The sequence below is a fragment of the Protopterus annectens genome, chromosome 12.part0, assembly GCF_019279795.1.
Source record: "Protopterus annectens isolate FY-2018-M chromosome 12.part0, PAN1.0, whole genome shotgun sequence".
Lineage (NCBI taxonomy): Eukaryota > Metazoa > Chordata > Ceratodontiformes > Protopteridae > Protopterus > Protopterus annectens.
In genome coordinates this window covers 773,142,956-773,168,304 of record NC_056746.1, presented here as the reverse complement: position 1 = coordinate 773,168,304, position 25,349 = coordinate 773,142,956, and the positions used below count along the sequence as shown (strand labels likewise).

General features: G+C 39.8%; 1 protein-coding gene across 1 annotated transcript in view; it reads right to left on the bottom strand.

Moving 5' to 3' along the window:
• The window catches only part of MAPK8IP3 (mitogen-activated protein kinase 8 interacting protein 3), a 3,746,918-nt gene that overhangs the window by 1,796,373 nt on the left and 1,925,196 nt on the right, over positions 1-25,349 (bottom strand). Inside the window, exon 11 of the mRNA XM_044088957.1 lies at positions 907-1,059. Coding sequence (XP_043944892.1) covers positions 907-1,059 — 153 coding nt within the window. The remainder of the gene's footprint in view (positions 1-906; positions 1,060-25,349) is intronic.

The following is a 25,349-nucleotide window of genomic DNA, read 5'->3' as shown; positions in this document are numbered from 1 at the left end:
AGTTTTTATTCTTTTTTTCCTTGGTGGAGCTAGGGAATTTAGAGCGTCTAGGAAAGTACAGTTAATGTGGTCTGTGGCTTTATCGAGTGGAAGGGTTTTTAGAATGTTCCAATTCATTTGTTTGAGATAGTTAGAGAAGGTTTTGGGTTCCAATTTACTAAGGTTGTGGGTCTGAATATATTAATATATATTATATATATATATATATATATATATATATATATACATATATATATATATATATATATATACTTAATACATTAAATAAAAAATAAATAACTAAACAACTTAAAAAATCATGAAGGCTACAGGCTGCTACTGTTTTTTAATACATTTGGTTTGTAGAAATGGCTACGTTTTCTCAGACATGAGGCTGGCATTTCCAGAAAGTGAATCCATGTAACAATATTGGTACAAAGATAAGGGGACAATGACGCAGATCTGTTTTCCTGGTTCCCACATATTTTTTCTTGGCACATGCACATACAGCTTTGACATGCATAATTATAGTCTACATAAAGTTTAAAAGATTTACAGAAATGGCCATTTAGACAATAACAACATCTTTAAATGTATTCTGGTACAGATGTAACTCGGAATTCTCCATACTAAAAGCAGAATATGAAACTTATTTCCAGATGGAAAGCTAAATTTGAAAACTACTTTTACAATCCTTAAAAACAGACTACTGTTTTAAAAGGAATATTTAATGCACATTAGCAAAGAAGTGTGTTACAGAATGTTCAATAAAAGCATGCCCTAACAGCAGAAATAATGGATGCAACAGAAAATGAGATTGTCTTTCACATTTAAGCCAGTCAAAAGTTTTTCTCATCATTGGACTTCATTTTATGTAGAATTGCATCACTCTCTCTTTTAGCAAATATAGCTGTTGAAAACACTCACCGTTTGAGTTCTTCTTCTAGTTCTTTGACTTTGTTCTCTACTTTTGTTTTTGCCTGTTTCACTGCATCCAGTTCACCTCTCAGGACCTCCTGCTCACTAGAAAGCTGGTCCACCTTGGCAATCAGATCATTCTTCACAATGTTCAGTGCATTTCTGTAACATAATGACAAAAGGTTATAAATTTAACGAACTGCAGCATTCCTTACTGATCACTTCATACTGATTTAACTATCCAACCTTTATTTATCATTTGAGCAAGCAAAAACAACAAAAAAACCCCAACTCAGTGTGAAGTCTCTGCATTCTCAACATTAATACACATGCAGTAAAAACACAAAGATGAAGTCTCTACATACCAGGACTTAGAATTCTTCTGAAAGCTTAAAACTTTATTACAGCTTTTATTTGCACACCACATGACAGTAAAAGTACAAGGATCACCACTGTAGTATTTATAAAGCATGGGAATTAGAAACAGGTACTGTGACCAGCCAAAGCCCCTGTGCTTTGGATGTTCCCAAAGTGGGCTGGTCTCCTTACAAAACAAATGGTAGGTCAACACTTTAAAGAAATGGGGAGAGTATTACATGCTGAGACTGGTTCTTTCTGAGATTCAAAATCAGCAAGTAGCAAGAAGTGTGAACAAGGCATGTGCACGTGTGGGTCAGGAATGACTCAACCTCAAAATGCCACTCAAAGATCTGTCATTACAGTCCACCACTATCAGCCAATATACACAATCTGTGCAGAGTAAAAGTCAGCTGAATAATTCCACATTAAAGATATCTACAACTAATGAAGACTGGCAAACAACTTTACATTTCAGTGTTTCATGTACAAATTCAGTGCTTGCTACCCTTGAAGAATGAAAAATGTTATATAAAAAAAATGATATGCAGGTAATATTGAAGTAGGGAATGGTTGTCAAATCGGCAACAGGTTCACAGTTACTACGCACCTCATCCATAGGAGCATACACTCATGAGTGCAGTACCCCCTTAAAGAACATTGCAATAAAAGCACTCCATCTACAAGGTGTGGGAGTAGAACCTCAATGCCAAAAAGTGCACTGTCATCCCCTTTGGTAAAAACTTTGTACCCATGAACTACAACATAGGCAGTAGTATACATAACACCGAAAGTGTGATAAGAGACCTTGGGACACAGGTGGACAGTAGTCTCTCCTTTGATAATCACATAGCCACAGTAGTCAGGAAATCCTTCTATGTGGCACACCTCATCACAAAAGGTTTCTCATCCAGAAAAAAAGAGGTCATTGTTCCTCTCTACTCATCACTCATTAGACCCATTATAGAGTGCAATGCCCCTTTTGTATGTGCCTCAAAAGACATCTACAACAACTGAAAAGGCCACAGAAATACCTCACAAAGAGGATTACTGGCCTCAAACAGATGCCCTACGCAGACTGTTTAAAAAAAACTCCAGCTTTACTCTGTCGCATATCGCCTACTCAGAGGTGATCTCTGTCTAACATACAAAGCTATGTCAAACCCAGAGCTGTTGGACATGCTCCACTTAAAGAAATCCCAATCCCTCCAAGCTACACGCTCTAGGGACCTAAACCTTGTCACCACAATAAACAGAACATGCCGGAGGGCTAGATTCCTGTCCCAGAGACTTCCCATACTCTGGAATAAACTACCTATCTATATCAAACAAAGCTCCTCATGAGCACTCTTCAAGAAAAATCTTGATGATTGGATGGGAAATAGGAAATTCACCCCGGGGATCACCTCTGTGGCTCTGCTCAGCAGTGGCACAGGAAAATAATTTTCATGGATGGCAAAAGCCAGGGTGCCTTTTTGACTGGGCTTGTATAGGCCCCAGGGCCGATAGCCTAGTACCTACCTATGATCCCTATTTGCTAAGCAAAATAGTTACACATTTAAAACAGATTTAGCATGAGCAACAGTAAACTTCTCTCTTCCCTTAAAACTCAACACTCCATGAAAATGCACAGAAAATCAACTTTCTTTGAAAATGCAATGAAACTCAACAGTCTTTGAAAATGTACTGTAACTTAGCATTCTTTAAAATTGCACTGAAACTCAACAGTCCTTGAGAATGTACCTGCTGATGACAGTTTAGTAGTTGGTGTACAGGATTAAGGCTCTAGGGTCATGTAATCATGATACAGGGTTTGAGCCTGCGTATGTTAACTACTCTGCCATCTCTGCCTGGGGCATTTTACACACACACACACACACACACACACACACACACATACACACACACACCCAATAACTACCTGCCCAGTGGGCCCTCTAAAAGCCAAGGTGATTGCCTACTGCTCGATCGAGCTCTGGGCAAGGGTGACATCTGAGAGCTCTCACTTTCATGGATTAAATATCAATAAAAAAGTAAATTTAACAGTTACAAATAACACTACCCAGAAGAAATTGAAGTGCAATTGCTGGTAACAAACAAAACAAGGTCTGTTTTCAATGAGCAAAGGAGAAAAACTGCAGTTTTGTTTTTCAAATACCAAGTAATCAGGGACGGAATCAGGATGATAGGGTCAATTTGTACACTGACATAAAGTTGAAGCAGAACCACAGTGGAGGCACTATCCAAGTTGCTACAAGTGACAATAGATTTCCAGCATGTCAAAAGCACAATTACCAAACACAAAGGTCAGTTAGATCGTTTAGAAAACCTAATTCTGCAACAACAGAAAAGAAAACCTGATGAACAAAAGAATTGTTTTTGTATGACAAAGCAGTCACATAAGTACAATGTACAACCAGAGACCTTGAAATTGAGCTGGAAGAATCAGGTAAGGCAAAACAATAAAAAAAAAAACTTAAAACATAAAAGAATTTAATAAATGCATGAATTCCTGCATAACAAATACAATGCAAACTCTTCAGGAAGATGGTTAAATCTATTCATTGTACATGGCACTGCATTTTCAACACATTGTTAAACCATATCTTATTTACGTTTTCTCTGAAATGTTTCTATATGGACTTTTTAACTGCTAAGTTAAAATATGACTATTTACTTAGAAATTTACCATAACAATTTTTTTAGTGCTTTCATCGGTTCATAGGTAGGTGGCTAGCCTAGTGACTATCGGCCCTGAGGCCTATACAAGCCCAGCCAAAAAGGTACCCTGGCTTTTGCCACCCAAGAAAATTATTTTCCTGTGCCACTGTCGAGCAGAGCCACACAGGTGATCCCTGCGGTGAATTTTCTATTTTCCATCCAATCATCAAGTTTTTTCTTGAAGAGTGCTAATGAGGACCTTTGTTTGATATAGATAGGTAGTTTATTCCAGAGTATGGGAAGTCTCTGGGACATCATCATAGCTCTTCTGAGGCACTAAAATGTGTTTTACTGCACACCTGTCTTTACCTGGGTCATAAATGAAAAGGGTTGACTGACCAGCTCACAGGAGAGGAATTAAGAGATGAAATTATGGAATATTGGACATAGCTAAATATAGCAGAACATATTAAGGAAGCTTGCTGAGGCACTTTAAAAATGAGCTAAGGGACATTATAAGCAAAATTAAAAAAGGCAGAAAGAACATAATCAGAAAATGGGGGTGCTGAATAAATTCATAATGGAATTAGAAAAGGACTGGAAGAAGGAGAAATGAGATCACCCATAAGCAGATAAAGACAAGTAAAATACGTTTTTGAGGTATATAATATGCTCAGATTAATAAAAAGTTGTAATGGTTTAACACATTTTACTAGGTGCAAAACTTTTCAAGTGCTTTGGCTAGGAGTTTGTTAGAAAGAGCAAGAGAAATTTCTACACTAGGTTTAATGGATTAGACTGGAATGATGCACCATGATCAGAATGAAATAAATTACATCATGGTCACAGAATACAGAATCAATTTCAAAGCAGGTAAATTAATAGAATGAAGTTGGGTAACTTTCTTAGGGATAGTGTAGTCAAGCAACTTTGTAGACATGAAGTAAAATCATTTGGCAAAGCAATAGAAATTTCAGAATTTTTTTAGACAACAGATGAGATTGTTGTGGGCAAAGCCCCTAGACTACATGATATAACATCCAACTTTTATAAAACACTCAAAGCACAGCTTATCACACCATTGTTGCTAGTCTGTGAGAAAGTGGAAAAAAAGTTTATTCCCTAAAGTATTCAAAAGAATCTAAGGTACCCATCTTCCCTGAGAAGCACACTGACAGACAGTTACAGATGAATACAGATCGGTATTACTCATCCAGACGGATGTAGACCAGATGGAATAATGGTTAAAGTCTTCACCTGTCATGCACAATCTACAAGGTTCAGTCCTGGACGCTGACCAATGCCTGCACTGAATTTTCATGCTCTCTCTGTCTCTCTTTGGGGGGGTTCCTTCCACCTTCAAAAAACATGCTGAGTGTTTCCATCTCAAACTCACCCAAAATTGGAGTTGTGTGGCAGCAGTACAGACTTGGCATAATGGTTACCTCACAGGCACAAGGTGCAAGGTTTGATTCTCCCATGGGGCAATTGGCTAGGCTTAAAATGGCCCACAAGGGCAGTTAGCCTAGTACTAATCTATGAACCTATGAAGAGCTGTACAGACCAACTACGCTGGGCAACTACTGTGGTGTGCAGTATCCTCAAGACAGGAGAATACGGATCACAGACTGCAAGCTGTAGCAGAGCTAACCACTTGACAGTGTAAACTATGGCTCTAGGTTATTCAGCCTTATTGACTAATGTTGCCAAATGGGCAAGGGTATTTGACAGTGATTAGTGGATTGAGGACTTGGCCAACTCTGACCTATGTCAGTAATCCATGCTAATGTTTAGGAGGGGGTGTATGTGCCCTTATTGGCCAGTGTGTGCCCCCCATAAAGCCCAGCAACCAAAAGCTGGACATAAAACCAATCAACCTGATAAACATAAACAAAGAATTGGTACACTCAATTTAGGTTCACTGACAGGACGCAGCTTGAAAGTGGATTGCATGATGGGACATCTTATATATCCAGGAGATAAGGTGTAAGGACAGTGCAGCAAAGCCACATGGCTTGGGATCCAGAGTTTACTACTCAGGAGAAGGACAGCCTAGAAATGATGTGGGAATTGTGGTGAGGGAGAAGCTTTGGAAGACAGTGAGGGATGTCATCAGAACTGGTGAGTCATGGCAATCAAATTCCAGTGTAAGGATAGGACACTATTCATAATGTCAGCCTAAGCCCCACAGCAGGGTTGTGACAGTGAGAAAAAGAGCGGATTCAGATGGCAATTGCAGGACCTATTAGATAATGAAGGACAACATGAGTTGGTGTTGATAATGTGTGACCTGAATGCACATATTAGGACAGACACAAAATGATATGAGGACTGCCTGGGTCTCCATGTGTGAGGTAACAGAAATAAAGTAGAAGAGGCCATTCTAGACTTCTGCCTGGCAAATGGCTTGACTGTGGCCAGCAAGAAAGACAGTCATAAGATCACATACAAGAGTGACCAACATGCAACTCAGGTACACATCCTCCTATAGAAAGGGAACTGGAGTGGAATCTGTGATTGCAAAATCATCCCCAGTTAAACAGTCGGCTCACAGCATAAACCACAGGTTGTCATAATCAGCTGTAAGCAATGGTAAGATAAGGCTATGAGATCAACAGAGACCAGGCTGAAGACCTCAAAGATGAATGGAGAGAAAGTACAACAGTTCAAGGCATTACTCAGGGCTCTAGCACCTCACCTCACAGGTGGAGTTGAAGAAGAATAGCAGCACCTCAAAACAGCATGTTTGAAGACTAAAGAACAGATACGTGTCTTGAGCCAGGTATGGAAATAAGGTACACAAGGAAAGCTGGTGGAGCACCTCCTTGGCTAGACAGGGGTCCAGGGAAGTAAATATCGTGTGAAGAAATGTCCAGGGAATTGTTATGGCTAGGCTTGTATAGGTCTTAGGGTCGATAGCCTAGTACCAACCTATGAACCTATAGAAAAGATTTATTTATTTATTTTTATTTATTTTACATTTGTTAACCAGGATAGTCCGACTGGACACAGGTCCATTTTCAGCGGAGGCCCGGGGAGAAAAGCTCCACATGCTCCACATAAGAGTTAAACAGTAGCAGTTTTATACAGTCACATATAGATACCAGTACAGAATTATAGGATTATATGCATACTTGGAATATATTCATACTTAAACTTAAGATTGTAGTTTTCTTGTTCGAACTTAGACATTTTTAGCAGTACAAGGCTGAAAAAGGTAGCATGTCATTCAGTAGTACAATACATATGAGAATGAGACTAAGTCTGAAACACTGACTATTTTACAGATAGCCAGGTAGTAGAGTGGCAAGCTGGTTAGCCAGGGTTGGTACAGGGGCACAGCCAGTGACATTTTAGGAATTTTTTCAGAGATGTTTTAAATTGGTTAATAGTCTGGTTTTCTGTAAGTTCGGCAGGGAGCCGGTTCCAGATTGTTCCAATATGGACCAAGGCATAGGAGACACTATACCTGTTTCTGCAATGTGACTCAGCAGATGTATAAAAGAAACTCTATCAGGTTACAAGGCAAAGACAGAAAGATAAAGAAGGTAGTCAAGCACCCTTCATAAGGGATGCCAGCAACAAGCTGCTCACCACTCTACAAGCCATCAAAGGCACACTGAAGTAGCACTTCCAGCAGCAGTTTCTGAATGAAGAAAACCTCACAGAAGCTGTATTGCCCCAGTCACAGCCTACGATGAAAAACGTGGAGGAGCCCAATATAGAAGAAATAAGAATAGCACTAAGGAAAATTATGTCTGGAAAAGCAGCAGGCTCAGATGAGGCCACAGCAGATATGATAAAGATGTTGGGTGTGAGAGGAGAGAAACGGCTCCTGAGGGTACTCACAGCAGTATGGAAAGGAAGGCGTATCTCAGATGACTGAAAACAGGGAACATTCACAACTGTGGGCGATACAGATACATCAGACTCCTGTCACACTGCAAGAAAGTTCTGGAGAGGGTGGCTAATAAACAAATATGTAGAGTAGTAGAAAGTAAGAAGAGATGAGCAGTTTAGATTCAGATTAAGATGCATCACAACTGGCCCAATGTTTGCAGTGAGCCAGATAGTTCGGAAGAAGCTAGAGATGAGGAAAGAGTCCAAGTGGGCATTCCTAGACTTGGAGAAAGCATATGACAAGGTCCCAAGAAAGCTGATTTGGGCATTCCTGCAATGGTTTGATGTCTAGAAACACTTGTATAACTAGTGTAGGCTATGTACAAGGAGTCAATGACTAAACTACAAACAGTGTTCTGTCTCACAGGTGGGTTTCCAGTGTAAGTTGAGTGCATCAGGGTTCAGCTCTGAGCTCACTGCTGCTCATACTGGTGATGGACTACACTAGCAAATAGGCTGGATGGGCACATCAACAAATTTGCTGTATGCAGATGATGTGGCATTACAGGCAGACTCTGAGCAACAACTTCAGCAAATGACTGGGGAATGATGTGCAAAACTGATGGATCATGGGATAAAATGGAGTACAGATAAGACAGCTGTAATTCCAGCAAATTGGGGAAATCAGAAGAAGTTGAAAACTGAAACAATAGGGCAAACAGTGGACCAGTTAACAGCTCCAGGTATCTGAAAAGAAGAGAAAGGAAGCCTGAATGAGGAGGTCAAGGCTAGAATTAGAGGGGGTGCAGCCAACTGGCACTGAGTAGCAGGGGTACTGTATGACAAAAGAATGCTGAAGAAGCTGAAAAGTAAGGTGCATAAAACAGTGGTCTGTATGTTACAGAAACCTAGGCAATGAAGGCTGTGCAGTTGAGGAAGCTAGACGTGATGGAAATGAAGTGCCTGAGACAGGTAACAGGATGCACACTGTAGGACAGGTGAAGAAATGATGACATCAGAGCAGCAGTCAAAGTAGCTCCAACTGCAGAAAAAGGTCAAAGAGAACAAATTACTGTGGTTTGGGCACATGTGCAGGAAAGCAGAAGACAATCTGGTGAAGATGATTTGGGACAGACAGGAAGAAGTCTAAAGGAAATGAGGGATTCAAGAAAAGAGGCTAATGGAATGTGTGAGAGAAGACCTGGGACAGTCAGGCATGAGTGTTGAAGAAGGCATGGGTGCTGGACTGAACAGAGAGAGATGGCGACAGTTAACACCACACCCTGACCCCATGTAGAAAAAAATGGGAAAAGGGGACCGATGATGATAATTACTCATTCAGATGGAATTCAAAATATATGCTATGCCTTTTTCTTTGTAAGAAATAATGTACAATTTTGGCACAACAGAATAATGAGTATTTTGACACCTTTAATTTACAGGAATCAGCAAGGATAAAAAAAAAAAACAGATTGAGAGGAGGAAACCAGAGTTTGGTTGAATATTCAAAAACTGAAACAGGTGACAAGAACATTTTACTATGCTTATGGATTTACATAAAGCCTCTGATTCTCTTGACTGGAATTTTACCAAATATATTATACAGTAATGAATTTCCCTAATAAATATATAAACAGATGTAAACTTTATATGTATGCAAGGGCAGAAGCAGATCTGCATGACCAACCTGCAAGACCTGGAAATCCTGGTCCCTCTGTAATATCCAAGCACCATAAAGACTAGGCAGTTAAAAGCACCAATGCTAGTATAACCAATGGCCAAGCTACTGTTACTCGCCCCTGACAGAAATATGAATCCCCTAGATCAACAGTGATCTGGCACCATACCCCAATTGAAAGGATTTTCCAGTGGCCTACAGAAAAGCCCCTCTGGACAGAAACTCCACAAAAGAAATAAGAAAGAAGATTGTCACAGCTCCACTTCATACAACATACACCCTGGTAACAAGATGGGATGACAGAATCACAGTGAAGAACACCATGCCACAAACAGGCAAAGAAACTGGGCAGTACAACAAAGGGATGTGAGTTATACCACCCAGAAGAATGGCACCCTCCCATCAATGCAGACCTCAAGAAACTTGGTGCAGCCCCCAATAACCTACACAAATTGAAAATATGAATCAAGTCCAAGATTACACTGACTGACATCAAAACAAAAAACCTTAAAAAGGGGCTGACATTTACACCCCATGGTAGGAGCAACTAAATTAACACCATTATCTACGTTATGCTTTTCTGCAAGAAGAGCAACATGAAAATTTTTTTTCATGAAAGGAGAATGAAATATGGATGTGTCAGACAGGATATGGACCAATCAAAGGAGAATGAAAACAACAGCCATTTTGAGTACCTCTCCACCCAACTATATGGGCATATGAGGAAAAATGCAAAGAGGACATTCGCATCACTAAAAAGGCTTAGCAATAACAAAGGAGGAGTGTGATGAAGCCAGTCAAAGGCAGATGTATTTTCATCAATGACACTGACTTCTACAACCAGAAAACTGAGGCAGTGGATATTGATCACATCATCCAAACCAAACGACTGGTGAACACAACACTGGCTGCTCTTAACTCAGGTAATATACTCGAAGTTGATAAAGTTAATTTCCTCACAGTTGCCTATCTGAGGTTACTCCAGTTTTTTGGCATCACTAAGCCACACAAAAACTAGGCTGCCCCCCCCCCATATCAAGCAGTGGTAGTGAGAAGGCACTTCTCCACTGTGCCACTAATGATTTAATTGGAATTTAAAATAAGAGAAATTGCCAAAAGTGCTCCATCTTACATCTTGGATGTAAAAGAAATTAGGATAAAGCGAGACACAATATTAGTTACCATCAATGTGGAAGCACTTTAGACAGAGCATCAACATGAGTCATCAGTGCACTGAGGCAATCAAAGAGCTCATGGGAACAAGAACTTCCATCACAGCCAGGAAATACATGCAGTAGATGAGCTTTTGGACACAATATTTAAAAACAACCTTATTTATTGGCATTTGAATATTGGGAAAGTCCAACTGGTGCATTGCCCATTTTCAGCGGATTCTCAGGAAGAAAAACTCCACAAAGTATTACAAAAACATTTTGAGAACAATAACGTCACAATCTTCAACAATAATACAATAAACAACAATAAAACAACCTACAGTTTAAAAAATTATACCAGAACAGACATAATGTGAGAACATTGGTTAAGAACAGATAGATACAGCTTAGGAGTGTCGGAGAAGTACGTAAGAGTGGTACAGGATATGTACGAGGGTGATGGGCAGGTTGACAGAGGAGATAAGACAGGAGTCCCCGTGGACTATGATGTTTGCAGATGACATTGTGATCTGTAGTGAGAGTAGGGATCAGGTGGAGGAGACCCTGGAGAGGTGGAGATATGCTCTAGAGAGAAGAGGAATGAAGGTCAGCAGGACTAAGACAGAATATGTGTGAGTGAATGAGAGGGAGGATAGAGGAATAGTGAGGATGCAGGGAGTAGAGGTGGGGAAGGTTGATGAGTTTAAATACTTGGGATAAACAGCTCAGAGTAATGGTGAGTGTGGAAGAGAGGTGAAGAAGAGAGTACAGGCAGGATGGAGTGGGTGGAGAAGAGTGTCAGGAGTGATTTGTGACAGATGAGTACCAGTAAGAGTGAAAGGGAAGGTCTAGAAGAGGGTAGTGAGACTAGCTATGTTATATGGGTTGCAGACAGTAGCAATGACAAAAAGGCAGGAGTCAGAGCTGGACGTGGCAGAGTTAAAGATGTTAAGATTTGCACTGGGTGTGACGAGGGTGGACAGGATTATAATAAGTATATTAGAGGGTCAGCCCAGGTTGGAAGGTTTGGAGACAAAGCCAGAGAGACAAGATTACATTGGTTTGGACATGTGCTGAGGAGGGATGCAGAGTATATTGGGAAAAAGATGCTAAGGATGAAGCTGCCAGGTAACAGGAAAAGAGGAAGACCTAAGATAAGGTTTATGGATGTGGTGAGAGAGGACATGCAGGTGGTTGGTGTGGCAGAGCAGGATGCAGAGGACAGGAAGAAATGGAAACAGATGATCCGCTGTAGCGACCCTTAACGGAGCAGCTGAAAGAAGAAGAAGAGATAGATACAGCTTATATGGCAATAACTTAATGATTTAATAGTTAGGGAATTTTAGCCAGTTTAGAGAAATTGATATAATACAAACAGAAATTGCAATATGAAGTGGGAGGAAAAAATAGGGTTTTGGCATACCTAGACAGAGTGTCACAGGAGAGAAACTGAAGTAAGGAAGTGAGTGAAGAAGGGGGAGTAAGGAGGTTTAAGGTAAGAAAAGTTAGTTATTCAAAAGTAGGGATATAGTTTATCCTGGGGTTGAGCAAGAACAGAGCCAGATTTTGGCTAGGAAGTCTTTCAAAATGTTTTTAAAGGACTGGAGGGAGGGTATTGACCTGATGGATACAGGTAAGGAGTTTCAGGCCTTAGTAACATGGTAAGAGTACAGAACATGCCCAGCAGATTTGATAGGTTTGTGAAGAGAGATGAGTTTTTGGTCACTGGATGGTAATGATTGCGTGGGAACATAATTGTGTAGAATGGTATTTAGTGCTAGAAAATGTTATAGGTGGGTGAGAAGCTGTATATATGTTACTTGATGGGGTAGTTCTAACCAATTTATGCTTTTTAGTGCTATACAGTAGTGGGTTCTGAAAGGGCATTTGCTTCAGATTTAGCTACTTTATTGTAGCATTGTTCAAGATTTGATTTTTGTGATAGCTGGAGGTTAGTAAGGATCATAAAACCATAAAGAAGTAGTAAGGTAAGAAGAACCAAGTGTAGTTTTAGTTGTGCTGGTGAGAAAGTTTTTGGGTCTGTAAAACATCCCAAGTTTTTGGTGAGTTTTTTAATGCCATTTTGTACACGCAGGTCACATTTAATAATTTGCTATGAGAACGACTTCAGTGGCTGTTGTATTATTAAGACAGAGAATTTTAAATTTTGTTTTTTCAAGAGAGAGGGATTTAAGGGAAAAAAAATATTTGCTTTTTTTTGGGGGGTTGAGCATGAGTTCATGCCAGATGTAGAGGGGTTAGAGGTTATGTTCAACCTGTTGATACTGACATCACCTAGTAGTACCTTTTTCATGTGGAATTGTTATGGATATGCAACGTAGGATAACTTTCAGTGTAGCTGTATTGTCACCAGGAGGGATGTAGTAATACATATTTGATTACATCTTTTTCTTTTCAGGAAAGTAATAAGAAGCTCTGCTGAACTGAATTTTGTATTGGTTTGTTGAAGGGGGAAACACGGTAGTTGTTGGGAAATATTAGAACAATACCACCACATTTCTTCTTTATATGGTCATTACAGATGACATTATAGCCAGGATGGGGTAATTTTGGAGTAGTTTATACTGGGTTTAAGCCACGTTTCAATTATACTGAGAAGATTAGTCTTGTCTTGGGTAATCTAGACATGAAGTTCAGTAGTTTTACTTTTTATGTTTCTAATATTTTACAGCAGCAAAGTTAGATTACCAGGGTGGAAGGTTGACAGCTGGGGATTAAAGTTGTGTGTGGAAATGAATTGTCTTGATGTTATAAGTTCAAAGGTAGGTACTAAGCTATTGGCTCAAGGGCTTAAGAAAGCCTAGCCAACAAAGTTGCAACAGATAGCGACAGGATTAGGGTGACTATCTCCTCCTAACAAAATTTTAGTATATTGGGATGTTGTTGACTCTTGTTTTTTTGAAGAGTATTTTTCCGCTTAATTCTATTTTGATTTGAGTTGAAAGTCTATATTTGTGGCCAGTGGGAAGGACTTGATGCCATGTGTGGAGAGTTTAGGGAGGAAATATAGATACTCTCATTTTAACCAGAAATGGTACAAACAGGCAAGAGGAACAGCTATCATTTTAACCAGAAATGTATTATTTATTTATTTGTCTCTGTTTATCAGGAAAGTCAGATTGGGTAATACCCATTTTCAGCAGAGGCCCAGAAAGAAAAGCTCCATTTGCTTACATTGCATTATATTAGGTTCCAGTTAAGCACAGAGTAGTTACATTTCACATATGGCACAGTGGTGCAGCAGTAGTGTTGTTGCCTCACAGCAAGAGATTCTCAATTCTTGGCTGGGGCGCCTTGTTTGTGGAGTCTGCATGTCCTCCTTGGGTTCATGTGGGTTTCCTCCAGGTGCTCCAGTTTCCTCCCACGTTACAAAGATATGCATCTGAAGCATTTCTCCCCGGGCCTCTGCTGAAAGGTGACTTTGTTCCAAGACGGACTTTCCCCAGTTAACAAATGTTAAATAAATAATAAAAATATTTACAGTTATACACAAACAGCAGTTACATTTATACATTCTAAGATTTTACAGAGGTGGAAGTTACTACAGAGAAAGCCCAAATGCAACTTAACGGATTGTACAGGCAGCAGTTATGTATAAAATTGTTTTGTCATTTCAGTGAGAGGTTGTACTCTGTTTAAGGAGAGTATTTGCAGAGAATCACATGGTGAACACAAATGAAAAGGTACAAGCAAGCAAGAGGAACAGCTAAGGAAGCAGCAATGTCCACATACCTGGCAAACATAGCCTTAGCAAAGTGGGAAGAAAATATCATTGACATGAATTACTATTTTCACTTTACTGATGATACGTTCATCTCATCATCTCAGCTTATCAGTGGATAAGCTTAAGGAGTCTTTTTTTTTGACTATACTGAAAATTTTACAAACTTTATGCATTTCACTAACCACTGCAGCCCTGAATATGTATAATTACTGGATCCCACCATTTACAAAAAAAAAAAATGATTCCGTGTTAAATAATGATGTTTTTAGAAAGCCACATGATTAAACTTGTTAATCCACCACAAAGAGAACAAACAAATCCAATGAATTCACAAAATGTTGCTGACAGAAATAAACACAAAAGAAGCAAGATTCTCAAATTCTCCCTGGAAATAAAACATACTGTGCATGAAAAGTGGATCATCATCATCCATGAAATCCAATCCATTAATAGCAGACTAGACATTGAGCCTACTTTCATATATCATAAAGGGCAAAATATGAGCTGGGTAGAAGGATGTGTCTTGCCCACCATGGATGCAAACAGCAGCGCCTTTCCCTGCATGCCTCCAGGAAGCAGATGCTGTTACTTTATGAGTAAGAGCTTTTGTCTCATCTCAAAAAAGAGAGATTACAGCACAGAGCAAAATGACTGCAAAAGCAAAACCAAAGAGTGAAAAGGTCACACAGACAAACCAATTAGTAAACACTACAAGAAAAAAATATCCAAGCTAGAGGTTTCACTCTGTGATACCTTAAACCTCCTAAAAGAGAGGCTCATGGGATATATGCAAATGACCCCTTAAGGAGATCAAGTATTTCAGCTATATGGCTTCTGAATGTCCATGACTTTTTAATTTTTCTTGGTAAGTCTTTGTGGATGTATTCAGGCCAATAAAGCCAAACCCCACTAGCTATGGACATGCATGTTTTGAACTTCTTATGACTTTGTCAGCACAGCATAAGTGGACTGTTTGGCTACAGTTTAGAAAAACAGGGTCTTTAAACCCAGCTGATATCCATAACAGTTAAGGTGTCTGCAAAGGGTCTATATTAGATTCTCGAAAGCCAACAATGCTGAATCTGAAATTGTAGACACGAGAATAGCGAATGCTGATAATCCTGAAGACATAAACGGAAATCTCCGTAAGGGGAGATTTCCATTTACTGCAATGTAGTGCGGTCTCGGAGTTGGTATATTTAAGTAGCGGGGGGTGTAAACCTGTTAGGGTACTTTTTTCTTTTTTGGGGGGTCTTTTTATAAGGTCGAAGTTTGAAGACATCGACCATATGTTATCTGATGTTTTCAACCATCGATCTTATTAATATAGACCCGTATGCAAAATATACCAAAATCCAAACCAAAGAGTAAAAAGATCTCACAGATAAACCAACTAGTAAAAACTACAAGAAAAACTGATAAAGCAAGTTTGCAGCTGCACAGCATGTACAGCACTTTATACAGTCAAGACAATCAATGCCTTGAAGGCAATATATTAGGTAAGTTAACATCATGGGTTTAGAAGGACTTGTTAGTTTATATGTAACACAATCTTCTGAAACATCACTGTCGAACTCTTTACTACTTTCTAATACGTGTCAGTATTAACATTTCTAATAAGCGTACATTTTAAAACTTTCTTCCATTAAGTTATACAAGGATTTATTAGTGATTTGCATACACTCATCATTTAATGATGTTGTTTCCTGATGACTTCAATTTTGTCATGTACAAAACATTTATTATTTAGTGGAGTTACCTTATAATTGATATATCACCAGGTATATTCACTCTTTCATAGAAAGGGTCATAGGAAGTTACTAGGCTACTGGTCCTGAGGCCCTTACAAGCCTAGCCAAGAATTTAGCCCATGTTCCAACAAGTCAGCACCCTATGCCACTGTCCAGCAGGGACAAAGGTGGAATCCCAGGGGTGTATTTTCTGTTCCCCAATGCAGGTACTCTGCTTTATGTGGAGAGGGAGTCTATTCCACAAAAGGGGGAGTTTCTAGGGCACAAATCTGTCCCGCCAACAAGTCCTATTGATGTCACAGACCAGGCTGAGGTCGCACATGTAGGTTAATTGAGTGGAGCTTGACTTGCGGATATGCAGCAGTCCCATCAGGGTGGGGTCTGAGATTGCATTGTATGTCAGACAGAAATCACCTCTAAGGAGTCTGTAAGAGACTGAGCAGAGGGACAGAGCTTTTAGCCTAAACTGATGTATTAATGGATGTGACTGTGACGGTTCCTACTCAGGGTCAGTAATCAAGAAGCCCTAATCCTCATCAGTGTCACCAGTGAGACTACTAGTCACTAGGCTACTAGGAACAAAAATGGATACACACAGTATTTTCAGATGCAGTTCTCTGTAACAGGCACAATTTCCCTTAAGAGCACACAGGGAGCATGCTCCATACCTGGGACGGGACTCTCTCTCTCTTTTTGTCCAGACCTAAAACAAGACTCCACATTGACCACTTTGGAGCTCTGTGTCCCTGTTCAAACTAGTTCACACACACACACACACACACACACACACACACACACACACACACACACACACACACACACAAATTTGGGTATTTGATCTTCACACACACACACACACACACACACACACACACACACACACACACACACACACACACACACAAACACACTTGGATATCTGATCTTCACACACATACACACACACACACACACACACACACCTGGGAAAGGCTGGCACAGATTTACCAGCTGTGCCCCCCCTGCCCAGACTACAAGATAATTATGCTGCCACCAGTCAGCTATTCTAAGGCTCTTACAAGGGTACCCAGTTATACTGAGTAAAACTAAAGCTAATACAAATGGCAGATTTTGACCAATGCAGCAAGGCTTTCTGGAGTGTCCACAGTGTTACTAAAATAAGCGTAAGTACTCTTAAGGTGTTAAAAGTATTCCCTAAAACACCAGCTACAATGAAAGGTATAGCAATATTTAATAATAAATAAAGTAGAAAACATGAAAATACTGAATATCTAGTTATAATAAACACCAGAGTTTCAATCACAGGAGATACAAAAAATATAACACAGGTGGATGGATTCACACAGATGCAGAAAAACAATACTTAACTAATCTTACTATATTTTCCTGACTGACTAAAGAATTATTGCTCCCTAGTTAAGTTACTTACTACAGCAAGGCAAGATGAGGTGTTGAGTTGCTTACTACAGCAAAGCAAGATGAGGTGTGTAGTTGTGTGAGATATCTTTCCTGCCATGTTCCGAAAAACAAAGTGCTGTTGCGAGAGTTCCATCATATCTCTCACTAATATCTAAAAAAATCCTTTCAGAGCGGGATACAGAATGACATCACATCTGGTCACCTGACTCTGGTACAATGCACATCCAGAGCTTTGCTAAGATCTGTTGCAGCATCTGAAAACTATATAACAATTTAAAAAACTTCCACCATTCCAGGGTCGAAATTAGTTCACCCATAAGGACAATACAGTAAGACTCCTAGTCCTGATTTTTTTTTTGTCTCTGGCTGCAAACAGACCTGTAAGATAAAATCACTATGGCCTAAACCAGCCTACTTAATTTTCAACATATTTTTCAAAATTATACAGACTGAGATTAACTTCTTCCCTTCCAAAATTCTCTTTTAAAACACATAGATTTAATCACTTATAATAACACTGTCTGACATACATGTATATATATCTTTCCTGTCCAGCAGGACCCACTGTTGCTACATTTTTAACACAAGTAACTTTACAAATACATTTTAACGCAAGCATCTGTACAAATTGGTGAGATAGTGAAATGATATAAAATTCTTTACAAAACTCTAGCTAGCTATGCTGGCATATGTTACACATGCACTGCACTACTCTCCCTGGCACATATGGCAACCTCATATCATCATATGCCCCCGCCCTTTGAATACTCAAGCTAGTTTTTTTCAAGAGTCCCTGGAAAACCATTGCTTGAGAGAAATGGGCTTGCCTGGGAACACGTTAACCTATACCCTGTCTGGACAGCCCATCTGCACTGGCATTGCTGGCACCACTACAGTGCTGCACTGTCATGTCATATGCTTGCAACTCCAGGCTCCACCTTACTAACTTGGCATTTTGCTGGCTGGCATGATGTTAAGAGACTGTGCTCTGCAGCCACAGTGAATTTCCTTCCATACAGCTGAAGTTACTGCAGTGCCCATACTATGGCTAGACATTCTTTTGCTACGGCTGCATAACATTCATCCCTGGGTTGGAGTCTACTGCTGACATATACAATTGGGTGCTCTTCTCCCTCTGAAGAAACCTGGTTGAGTACAGCCCTCACCCCATGGTTTGAAGCATCCACCCACAAAACAAATTCTTCACTGTAATCTGGACTCACGGGGTCCTCCCAAAGCCCCTTTAAGCTTTTGGATGCCTGCGCACAGGCTGGGGTCCACACTAACTTATCTGGCCATTTTTTTCCTCGTCCAGTCATGAGGGGAGCAACTATTGTACTATAATTGGTAACAAACTTTCTACAGTACCCTGTTGTCCCCAAGAATGCCTTCAGCTGCTTTTTGGTAACAGGGGCAGGCCACGCCTAAAGACCTTCCACTTTGGCAGGTTCTGGCCTGATCTTACCACTCCCCACTCTATGTCCCAGGTAGGAGACCTCTACCATACCCACGACACTTACTGGGCTTAATGGTCAACACTGCCCATTGCAGCCTGCCCAGGACCTCCCTACCATGGTAAGACTTCATCATGTTAACATGGTACAGTCTGTGCCCCTGCCTCCTGCCTAGCAGGTTTACCACATAATTAACATCACTGACCTTCCTTACCCCTTAGGGTTCCTACCAAGCTACCTGCAGCTTATTGTGTCTAACAGGAATGAGCAACATAACCAACTGTTCCACAGCATACTCTCAGGATCAAGCATTCCTATCCTACCAGACCTTTTTCTGATGTTGGGCTCCTGCCAGGTTCTCCTGGGCCAAGCCCATGAACTTCCTAAGCCTTGTCCTGAGGTTTAGGACATATGGCACAACAGACTCCTTGTGGGATTCACATTCACCTTCCCACTCATCAAGAATCAAATCTGTGCCCATACAGCAACTCAAAGGGTGAAGTACTTGTGGATTCCTGGGGTACCTCTCTGTATGCAAACAGAAGATGGTTCAAATATTTGTCCCACTTTTTCCTAAACTGATCTGAAAATGCCCGTAGCATGGTCTTTAGTGCAGAGTTTAAACTCTCCACTAGACCATTAGTTTGGATGTGGTAGGGGTGGTCTTTAGGTGCTTCAGTCCACAGTGCTTCCACAGAGAAGCCAGTAGGTCTGATATGAAATTGGCAACTTTGTCAGTCAGTATTTCTCTTGGGAAACCTACCCTGCTGAAAATCTCTAACGAAGCATTTGGCACCTTCTCTACCTCAATGGAGGACAGAACCACCACCTCAGAGTATCTAGTAGCATAATCTACTACCACCAGGATATACTTCTTCCCTGTGGAACTCTGGGTACTCAGAGGCCCCATAATATCCATAGCTACCCTCTGAAACATATCTTAAATCACAGGCAAAGACATCAAAGAAGTTCTGATCTTGTCTCCTGCCTTGCCTAACTTTGGCACTGTTCACAGGTCTTGGAGTACCATGTTACATCCCTTGAAATCCCAGGCTAATAAAAGTTCTCCATAATATGTCTCTTGGTATGCCTTATACCCATATAGCCTGCAAAAGAAATGTTATGGGATATGGCTACAAGTGCCAGAAGGAAGGCTTTGGGCACTACCAACTGCTGTATTACCTCACCCTCAAGTCCCCCTCAGGGGTCCACTCTCTATACAATAACCTTTGTTCCAGTATACAGACTCCTCTTCTCCTTGAGAATTAGGTGCCTCCTAAGCTACTTCCCTCAAGCCACATACAGTAGGGTCTGAAAGCTGAGCCAGTCTCAGCTCTACCTTTGTGACCTTTCCCAGCTCCCTTTCCACAGGAAGGCTGGTAACTCCTGACAGCGGTCCCTCACTGTCAGCCTGGGTACCACCACTCACCTCTGTCCTTGTAGTCACCCTGTGCACGGGAACATCAGTACCTAACAGCAGCTGTGGCTCACTGCTACAGGGTAGCTCCCTCCTTGAAATAGCCACATCACCAGCCCCAGCTTCAGGTGTGGGGTCTGTCTGGATCTCCCCCAGGCTACCACACCCACATCCCTGTCTCCAAGCCTGACTGCATGTAACTGCATGCACACAAGCTACTGCATTATCAAAATCATTCCCTGTCAAGACACTTGCAGGGATATCCTCAAACACGCCTACATGCTTCTTCCTTTCCATCCTCCCAGTCAAGGTGAACCCTGGCCAAAGGTATTTGGAATGGGGTTCCTCTTAAAGCTCTGACTGGAGCGGACTGCCCAAGCAAGTGCTGTTTCTCTTTAACTATTGCATGCTTCACAACTGTTATGTCAGAGGTTGTGTCTCTCTTAGCAGTGGCCTGCCTGCCATCCACTAAGATAGGATACAAACTCTGGTGATAGTCTGGTACCCCTGTTGTCTCCAGAAAACTTACCACTGGCATTGTTATTCCCACTTGCTGGATCCCTCACCTTTTGTTTGCCATCTTGCTTCAGTGGACATTTGTATGCTACATGGCCTCTCTGGTCACATTTAAAACATGTAACCCTTGGCCATGTACCTGAACTAGTGGCTTCCCCTGTTACTGGTGGACACTGCTGGGTGGTTTAGGCTGCCCACCAAGGGTTCAGTTATATCCATGTGTAGCACTGGGTATCCCCTTCTTGTGCAGTGGTGCCCTGCTTACTAAGTAGAGATCTCCTTTTCTCCCAACTCATCTGCAAAGCTACACTCCTAGTCTGCTAACCAGATTCTCATGTTCTCAGGAAAAGTGCTAAGGGCTTGTTCCCCTCACTAAAATGTCTGCCAGCCTTTCAAAAGTGATGACCTGACACCCACTTACCCACCTATAAGTGCTTAACTCAGCAATATAATCACATAATTTATCGGATAGGAAAATAGTCATATAAAGGTGGATTTGGGACCTCCTTTTGACTGTTTTTTTAGCCTAATTTATTTTAGTTTCTTTTAAGAATTACATTTTATTGTTTAATTGTTTCATTGAATTGATGTAATTAAAGATCCAGTGGGCGTGTATGGGTGAAAGGTGTATGTATATATACATAGAAGTTTTACTAAAGTTTGTATTTCTGAAGAAATCTGACTGAAGAAAGTGTGGATTAAATTGTTTTACGCTCATTTTTTAGTCTGTTCTCGGTTGCCTTCAGTGTTTTTTGGTTCTTAATATAATCACATACTCTTTCATCTACCTTGTGACTATGCTCACAAAACTTTTCTGTAAGTTTCAGGTCTTAACTTAAAGCATTCCAATAAACTTTGTTTAACTTTATCATTGTTTAAACAATCAGGATCAGACAATTTAGAAACAGCAGCTATATCTTTACCATGTAGTAAGGGGGTCAGGAACAGTACCGAGATTCCTTGGTCAACATTTTACTGTTTGCATACTCTTTCAAATATATGACTTCTTTGGAGCTTGGTGTTCCTGTTCCAAGTAGCTGATACACACACACACAAACACACACACACACACACACACACACACACACACACACACATACACACACACTTGGATAGTTGATCTTCACACACACACACGGGAAACACTGGCACAGATTTACTAGCTGTGCTCCCTCTGCCCAGACTATAAGGTAATTACATTGCCACCAGTAAGCTACTCTAAGGCTCTTACAAGGGTACCCAATTACACTGAGTAAAATTAATACTAATACAAATGGTAGAGTTTGACCAATGCAGCAAGGCTTTCAGGAGCGGCCACAGTGTAACTAAAATAAACATAAGTACTCATAAGATTTTAAAAGTATTCTCTAAAAGACCAGCCAGAATGAAAGGTATAGAAATATTTAATAAGAAATAATAACATAGAAGACAGGAGAGTACTGAATATCTAGTTACAATACCCCAAAGTTTCAATCACAGGAGATATAAAAAATATCACAGATGGATAGATTCACACAATTGCAAAAAAGCAATATTTAACTAATATCACTATATTTTCCTGACTGACTAAAGAAACTGTTCCCTGGTTAAGTTACTTACTACAGAAAGACAAGATGAAGCATGTGGCTGTGTAAGACATCTAAGACAGATCTTTCCTTTTAGGTTCAGAAAAACAACGTACTGTTGTGAGAGTACCTTTATATCTATCACTAATATCTAAAAAAATAATTTCAGTGCTGGATATAGAATGATATCACATGTGGTCACCTGATTCTAGTACAATACACACCCAGAGCTTTGTTAAGATCTGCTGCAGCATCTGAAAGCTATGAAACAATTTCAAAAACGTATACCATTCCAGGGTAGCAATTAGTTTACCAGTGAGGACAATACAGTAAGATTCCTAGTCCTGGTTTTCCCTGACATTTTTGTCTCTGGCTGCAGTCAGACATGTAAGATAAAATCTTTATGGCCTAATCCAACCCATTTAATTTTCTAGCTGGACTGAGATTAACCTATTTTTAACACAAGCAACTTTACAAATAATTTTAACACAAGCATCTGTATAAATAAGTGTGATAGTCAAATGACATAAAATTCTTTACAAAACTCTAACTAGCTATACTGGCATATGTTACACGTGCACTACCATACTCTCCCTGGCACAGATGGCACTACCTCATATCAGCCAGTGACAAAAGGAATATAAAGTGTTTGTATCAATTAGGCACTAGCTACACAGTATAGGAATATAGCACATAATGTTGTAACCTAATAGCTACCAATAGCATTAGATATGCAGAACTGGAATGAAAGATGAGATCTATCCAACTTTAGCTTGGCCAAACAGCCTGATCCCAGCGTGAATGAACAGACACAAAATACACCAAAAAATGAAAAAAAAACTTAGAAACTAGTTCAAATTTTATTGTAAAACGCTTGTAAACCTTTACAAAGCCCTATTCACTACAAGCTTTGACAGTTAACGTAGCTTGTTTTAAACATGAGATATCCGCACTGTAATATTACAGAACTTTCTTCTTGACTCACATATCTAGCTTTATATATATATATATATATACATATATATATATATATATATATATATATATATATATATATATATATATATATAAATACATATGTACATATATGGGTACAAGTGAAAAACAAAACTGAACATACAATGAAAAACTCTCAAAATGTTGAAATGTTGAAATCAATATAAATAAATGTTTATAGAGCTGGAGTTGCTTCCTTGCAGGGACCATGCTAGTGCTTGTTTCCAGATTTTGCTAAGAGAGAGAGTGATACTGTTTTCTGACTGGCTGTGTACTGGTACAGTTTATGCATATATGTACAACTATATGTGAATGGTATTAGTGGGTATTTTGAATTCAGCATTTTAAAGGTCCTTTAGATATTGAATTATGTTCCACTGTATATCCCAAATATGGGTAACGTATAATATGCCACTCTGCAGCCACTGTGACTGAAAAATACTTTTCACCATATGGAATCCAAAATTCTACTCCAGAACAGTGGTGATGGTTTGGACTCTTCTCTTTCCCCCTAATGATGGTCTCTATGCCTCTGTATCCCAAGTTCCGCTGGTATCATTGTGCTTGTATTTCCTGTTGTTTCACTCCTGTGGATTAATTCTGTTACTGAAAGGAGCCAGATTTTTTAGCAGGAATGGAATATGGCCCTAACATACTACTACCATGTAGTTGTTGCAGTGTGATTATAATGACTTTACAATCCACCTACTCCTCCTCATTCTGACCTACTGAGCACAAATATTTTTTTCTGCTTATTCTCAAGTGGAAGCCAAAGAAAGTCTGATGTAATTCAATAACATTTCTTAATACATGTAGATAGTGGAAATTATGGTAAATTTCTTACTAGTAATAACATTTTCATCAATATGTAAGTCATTGTGTTACTATGCACTACAAAGTGTTAACAACTTTGGGTTTCTACAATGTTATGAATCTTTACTCTACTGTTTAACATGGAAGAACAAGTGGATTTACTTATTGTATACTCTTATTTGGTAAGTGAATGATTCCCACTTCTGCCGTATCTCTGTAAGTGTGCATTTTCACCTGGGTTGTTGCCGAAAAGGGTCCTTGGATCCACCCAGTCAACAAAGTAAAATAAATAAATAAATATTAATCACATGAACGTATGTACGAAACAGCAATTAAACAGTTTCCAACTTCTCTGCTTATTTGTTATTAGTATAATGATGCATTTTGTGTTATCTATTATTTCACCAATTTTATTAAGAGTTATTCTTAAGTAGTTATACTCTTATATTACTTTAAAGGGAATGTCAGACATATTTTGCAGCCTTATTTTTTCTGTTCTGTGAGGAGAAATATTGCTAACCTAACAGCATGGCATACTGAGTAAAAATACTTATCACTAAAGGGATACTATCATTTGGTAGCTATATCCATTGTACACAGTTATTCACAAACTATCTAAATAAAAGTGGTTCTGAACTTGCCCCTTTAATGCCACAGTGTAGTACATTTTGCTTTAAATAAGAAATTAAGGCCTTTGACACCAGCACATATCACAATGGGGATAGCTGACAAACCTGATGTATTCTTTTGGTAATGTGCAGAGCATCAGTGGCTACACAATTCTTATGCATTCAGCCCAAGTGCACATTCATAGACTCATAGACTTTTATAAGGCTAATGACCTTAAGGGCTTTTCTAAGCCTTGTCAAGTTTTCTGAAAGAGTAATGATGTCCTGCAACCAAAAAGGACATTGAGTGCCAGGCATTTATGAGCTACCGCTGTCCATAAGGTGCATGGATGCTAGGCACAGTGTAAATTTCCTATTCCTCATCCACTTGTGTTGTACTTAAACTGGGTAATAGATGAACTCAGCTTCACATGGATGGGAAGCCTGTTCCATAGGAAGGGCAGTCTCTGGGACACAC